This window comes from Alligator sinensis, unplaced genomic scaffold (genome assembly GCF_000455745.1).
Source record: "Alligator sinensis unplaced genomic scaffold, ASM45574v1 scaffold882_1, whole genome shotgun sequence".
NCBI classification, from domain to species: Eukaryota; Metazoa; Chordata; order Crocodylia; family Alligatoridae; genus Alligator; species Alligator sinensis.
This window is the reverse complement of record NW_005842500.1, coordinates 278,499-284,498: the sequence shown is the minus strand read 5'-3', so window position 1 is coordinate 284,498 and position 6,000 is coordinate 278,499. Positions and strand designations below refer to the sequence as shown.

At 43.9% G+C, this 6,000-nt stretch overlaps 1 protein-coding gene across 1 annotated transcript in view; it reads left to right on the top strand.

Annotated features, from left to right (window-relative positions):
- The first annotated feature begins 32 nt into the window (after positions 1–32).
- The window catches only part of LOC102380924, a 58,040-nt gene continuing 52,072 nt past the window's right edge, over positions 33–6,000 (top strand). Inside the window, exon 1 of the mRNA XM_014523511.2 lies at positions 33–1,261. Within this exon, the coding sequence (XP_014378997.1) occupies positions 1,202–1,261 (60 nt within the window). The 5' untranslated portion in view covers positions 33–1,201. The remainder of the gene's footprint in view (positions 1,262–6,000) is intronic.

The following is a 6,000-nucleotide window of genomic DNA, read 5'->3' as shown; positions in this document are numbered from 1 at the left end:
CCGTGCCTCCGGCCCGGCAGCCGACCCGCGGCAGGCCCGTGTCGGCCCGAGCAGGCGCAGGGCGGGTGCGCGGGGCCGCTCCAGAGCCCTTCCCTGCTGGCCTCCGGCCCCCGGGATCTGTAGCAAGGACAAGCCAACAGTTTTTTTTTTTTACTCTTTCGCTTTTCCTTTTTTTTTTTTTTTTTGTTGCGTCTTCAGATTCTGCCGGTCTTGTGTTGACTGGGAGCCTTGAACACGCGGCCGCTAGGCCTGTGCTTCAGCCTACCCTTCCTCCGGCGTGTAGCCAGATCTGGTGTAGGGGTGGGTGACCACCCAGGGCAGTGTGGTTAGGGGCCACCGCGCCCCCTGGTGAGCAGCAGGGAGCGGTGCCCCCCGTCGGCCCTGAACTGCACGGGATGCCGTGCACAGGGGTGGCAATAGTCCCTGCTCCTGCCTGGGTGGGATGGGGTTGCACATATAGGGAGCCCTAGGTGAGGACTAGTGGCCTGCATAGGGGAGCAGGGAAGGGCTCTGGCCATGTCTCGCCTGCAGGTTGGCTGGTTGAGTGGCAGCCCCTGTAGGAGCTCTGTGGTGGCCTCAGGGCACTGGTGCTGTCTCTCTTTCCCCTCCCCACAGCACTGGTTGCTCATCAGGCTCCTGCTTCCTCCACTTCAGCTCCATGGGCTGCAGCTCCCTGTTATAGGCAGATGTCCTGCCCAGCTCCCTGGCTGGTGGATGGAGCCCCTCTAGCAGGTCAGCAGCGCTGCTGACTTGGGGAAGAGGGGGGTGCCAAAATACAAATTTGCTCAGGGTGCCATTTTCCCTAAGGCCAGCTCTGCATATAGCCCAATCCCTCTCAGTGGAATGAGGAAAGCATTGAGCATCTGTTTTTTTTTTGTGGGGGGAGTTACATGCTTGGTTTTTTGTTTGTTTGTTTTTTTGGAATGACATCTCCTTTCTTGTGGATAGATATTGGGAAAGCATCACTTTTTCTTTCGCAGTTGAATGTTTTTTCTTACAGAACCACCATAAGGTTCTCAAAACTCAATCATTAATGTGAAAAATCAAAGGTCAGCTTTCAGGTAGTTGAAAAGTACCAGACATTCAAAATATGTAAATATTAATATTAAAACAGAGCTCCTATGCTTGTTGCCAAACTGAAATAACAGCACATAATTGTTCTGTAGTTTTCCAAGGGCTTTCATATCTTGAAATTTCAAACATGGAAACTGAATCTGATTTAAAGAAAGAGAAGTTGCACCAACATCCCTTCTATTGCAATGTAAGTATTTCATCTTATTTTTAAAGACTTTTGGCAAAATACAATTTTGCAAGAGCAAATTGGACTGTGAATCAATGGGAAGCTAATTATGTTTAAAGTGGCTTGCAGCATGCTTTAAGAGTGCCTATACACATGTGGCAAGGCTGCTCTGATGCACTATAATTACAGCACATTGGAGTAGAGTAGATTAATTGCCATTTTTTAGCACTGGGATACTGATACACAAGATCCTCTGGGCGCTTTAATTAGAGCGGCTCTCGGTTGGAAGGGATCTCATGGATCATTTAATCCAGTCTCTTTGCCCGGATACAGGATATGTTCTTCCCGAGCTATCTCAAACAAATGCTTATTGTCTTTCTGACAACTTCCAATGAAGAATATTCCAGAATATCATTGGGCAGCTTGTTCTAGTGTCTTACTCTTGTTAAGTTTCAGAAGTGTTTTGAGATTTAGTCTCAAAAGAATGGCCCGTTGAAATTGTTCTCAGTGTTCTTTATAGCCGCCTTTCAAATACTTGAAACTGCTTCTCCCCACCTCTGATTCCTTTGTCAGTCCCCTATCTATACTCTCCAGGCTATCTGTCACCTTTTCAGTTTTCTAGCTGAGGCCTACACAGCACTTAGTGGAGTGGTACTGTCGCCTGTTTTACATGCATGTGCACATATACGGATGTGTGTGTGTGTGTGTACATATGCACACTTTTATTAATGGCGTTTGCTTTTTTGGCAACTGTCACGTGGCTGACTCACGTTGGGAGTTAATGAGCTACCAAAACCCTTATATCAGGGGTGGGCAAAATATGGCCTGCGGGCCAGATCTGGATTACCAAGGAATTTTGTACGGCCCACAGTGGATCCCTTGGTCCCACCCAGCCCAGGAGCAGGGGGAGCCTAGGCCATGGTATATGCAGCTGGTCCTGCCACCCCCAGATTCACAGCAGGGCTGGGGTGGCATGATGGATGGACTTACTTCCTGGCAGCCCCTGTGATGGCAACTTCTTCCAGCTGCCACCACTGGACCAAGCCCCACTGCCTGGGCACCCATTCAGCCATATGGACAGGATGGGGCCAGTGGGTGGGTGGGAGCGCTGTCCAGGAGTGAGGTGGGATGAGATCATGGGGGAGGATCGTAGGGTAGTGATACTGTAGGGCCAGGGCCGAGCAGTAATCTGCTGCCCATACATCCCTGCAACAGGCACCAGTTCCATAGATGGGCATGCAGGGAGAGGATCACGGCTCTGCTGTGGGCCCCAGCCCCCCACCTTCACCGTCTCAAGATTGGACACAGCTCCCTGCCTGCGGCCCGCCCCATTGTGTCTACCTGACCATGCGCCCTGCCCACATGTGTTCTAGCCTGTCTTCATGGAGACCCTGGGATCTCAGGGCAGTGACAGTGTGGGGCCAGGACCTGGGGCAGAGCTGTGATCTGATCCCAGCATGCCCCAGCCCACAGAACCAGCACCTGTCTCAGGGTCATGCAGTAAGCAGATTATGGCTGTGCTCTAGGCCCTGGCCCTGCACTGTCATGGCTCTGTGATCCCAGCCCTGCCTGCCCATCCCACTCTCAGATGCCCAGATCTCTTCGTTGTCTCTATTTGCTTTGTTAGGTATTTGGTGATGGTTTATTTTTGTTGTAAAGAAGGAAGCAAAGTAGTCTTTGAACAGCTCTGGCTTTGTGCTTTTCTTTAATAATTTGTGGACCCACAGTTTCCTTAGTCTGTCTCCATGTTTGACATGTCTAGAATTTCTGCTTGTTAGCTTTAACCTCCCTTGCCAGTTGTATTTCTTTTTGAGCCTTTGCTTTGCTCATTTTGTCCTGAAAGTTCTTGCTGTTTCTTGGTATTCTTCCTTAGTGACTTACTCTTCTTTCCATTAACTGTGTTTCTCTTCTGCTTTTGAGGTAACTAAGCATTTCCTTGTGTTATCCACATTGGCCTCTTACAGTTCTAATTTTCTGCTGTGTTGGAATAGGTTTCTGTTGAGCCTTCAGTGTTAAACCATTCAGGAACTGCCAGCCCTCCTGCACACTTAGCCTTCAGTTTTTCTACCTGTGGGACCTTACCTATACTTAGTCATGTTCCTGACATAGACCCCCATAGAAAAGTCGAAACTGACTAAGAAAACACATGTGAAAGGATTTAAAAAAAAAAAACCTCAGGTAGACTTCACCATTTGGTGCACGAAACGTGGGTGGGCACCATGTTTGAACATAGGAACAGTTGCTCTTTGGTGACTGGTATCTCCTCTTCTAAGTATGGTACAAAGGTAATCTTGGTGTCTAACCCAATGTTTTCAACGTGAAACAATCCAATAAAGATGTTTCCAATGTCATAGTGACAAAAGAAAGTAGGGTTCACAATTTTCTCAGGGCAAATTATCTCAATTTTATTTATGGAATTTTTTCTTACATACCAGTTGAAATCTAAATGTTGTATATAAAACTGGAATATTAATATGGAATTAATAGGAAGTACTATAACATACAACATGATATTAAACAAATTAATGCAACTATTGAAATATTGTTTCTTTTTATGTTTTGGGATTAGCCATTACATCCGTTAGACTACTTCGTTTTCATTATTCAGTTTTCACCACATTTGCAGTATTCAGTAAAAGAAATGTAATTTTTTGGACACTTGCATCTTGCAGTTTTGCATGTTGCACAGTTGTATGTCAGCAGTAATTAATCAGAAATGGAATGGAGATATTTGTCTGGAAAAAGAGCTCTGCTTGTGTCTTCATACCACCCCAAATCTTTCAGATTTAATATACCTCTGTAGCTGCTGTCATCTAGGCTAAAGGATTCACATGCCACAAAAAAGTGTCTCCTGCGATGTCCATCTTGAATAGAGAAAGAAGTGGGGGAAAGCTGTGGGATCAGTTTACTTTTGTTCAGTGCAAAATGAAGTTCATTGCAAAACATTTGATAAAGTGATGGCTGTAGGACCTTAACAGGGTATTCAGCTCTGTTAACTACATCTTCAGAAATTGTGCTATGTTCAGTAAAACCTAAGAGGAATTTCTCTGGTGATGTGTTCAATGCTGACATACTTGTTCCCACTTTGCTGGTGACATCACATCCTGTGAGACTGTGAGCCTTAATAAGAACACTGCACAAAGTTGGTCCTAGTTTCTGTCCAAGAATCTAAAGAGGAACAAATCTTACTTTATCACTCAAGCCTACTTTAATCCAAAGTTCCAAAACTGCTGTTTCAAACAGATGAAACGGATATCGAAGAAGGACAAAAACATCTGTATCATTAGACAGGACTACGACCTGTATGAAACCAAATGAAACTGCATCAAATAAATGGATGACCAGCTAAGTATCTGCTTCTTGGAGAGCAGCAGACAGATGATTGTATAAGTGCCCTTCATCATCTGTGATCATTATGGCCTTCAGTCACAGTTCCACTTAACACTGTAGTATGTATGCTACCCTCTCTTCCTTTTTCACAAAAGTATTGTTCGGCTGACAGTTGTAATACCTCTTTGTTTGCTGAAGAAGGGCAAAACCTCTCCATCTGAACAGGTAAAGGAATGTCAGGATCCAGTTTTACAAACTCAGTTGGTGTAATAGTTTTTCTCCATTCTCATTTGCGTTCTTTCAATTACTTCTCCACATAACTGTCATACACAATATCTACCCTCTGAACCAGTTGGAATTGAATAGTTTTCTTCCATACAGTATCAAAAAGTTCTTGAAAAGTTTTCATTTTTTTGTTTTGGACTTGGCGTACTTGATACAAAGTCTACAATTACCATAGTTTTTTTTTTTGTTGCTGTTCTGATGGAAATTGTAATCAGATGGCTGCAGTTTTTTTCTCAATCTCCCCTGAAAGAACTGACTTCATTGGTTTAATAAGAAGGCCACAGTCATCAAATAATTTGGTAGATGGCAGTAGATCGTCTTTCGGTATGTTCTTAATAGACTCTCCTTCATCTTTTGCTGTGTGTAGGATTTTCTCAACTTTAGAGTAGGATTTCTTTTCTGATGCTGCAGTTGGTTTATGTTTTTCTACCTGTTTATCTCCATCAGAAACAAATCCTGGACACTTTTACATTCTTAATGATATCCACAAGCTTCTTTGTTAAATGTTCATCACTAAACTGCATATAAGCCTCCTTGGTGTGTTCTCTAAATGAAAGCAGTCTTTCAGCTACCTCTCTTGGGACACATTGCTTGCTTATGAAATTGAGAAGTTGCATCTGACTGGTGTGATGTGTGGGTTTCCTTTACCCTCCATGAAGTGGAACATGTAGAAAACATGCAATATTTGGGGCTGAACTCCCAGGCAACTCATGGCGAGTGGATGTCTCATGATATCTAGGTCTGTCAAACCCTGTTAATTCTCAAAATGTTTTGCTGATTGTGAAAATTTCATGATAAACTGGTTATTTACATGGTATGTTGGTTATTTACAGGGTACACAAATTCAGTATCGGTCAACACTTGTATCTTTTTTTGTGACAATAATCATGCCTAATCTCTGCTGCTTCCATGATTCATTTTCTTCCATTTGAAGTTGTAGTTTTTTGATCATTATCGGCCTGACGCTTACTTAAATCAACATGGCATTCTTCTCGTGTCTTCCCAGGAATTGCAGTTCTTCTCCTCACATGATCTGCCATGGTCTCAATGTATTTCAGTCAGGCTTCAATCTGAAAAACAAGACAAAAACACTTGTGAGTTTGGCTGCAAACATAATGACTCAACAAAAAATATTAAATCCATTA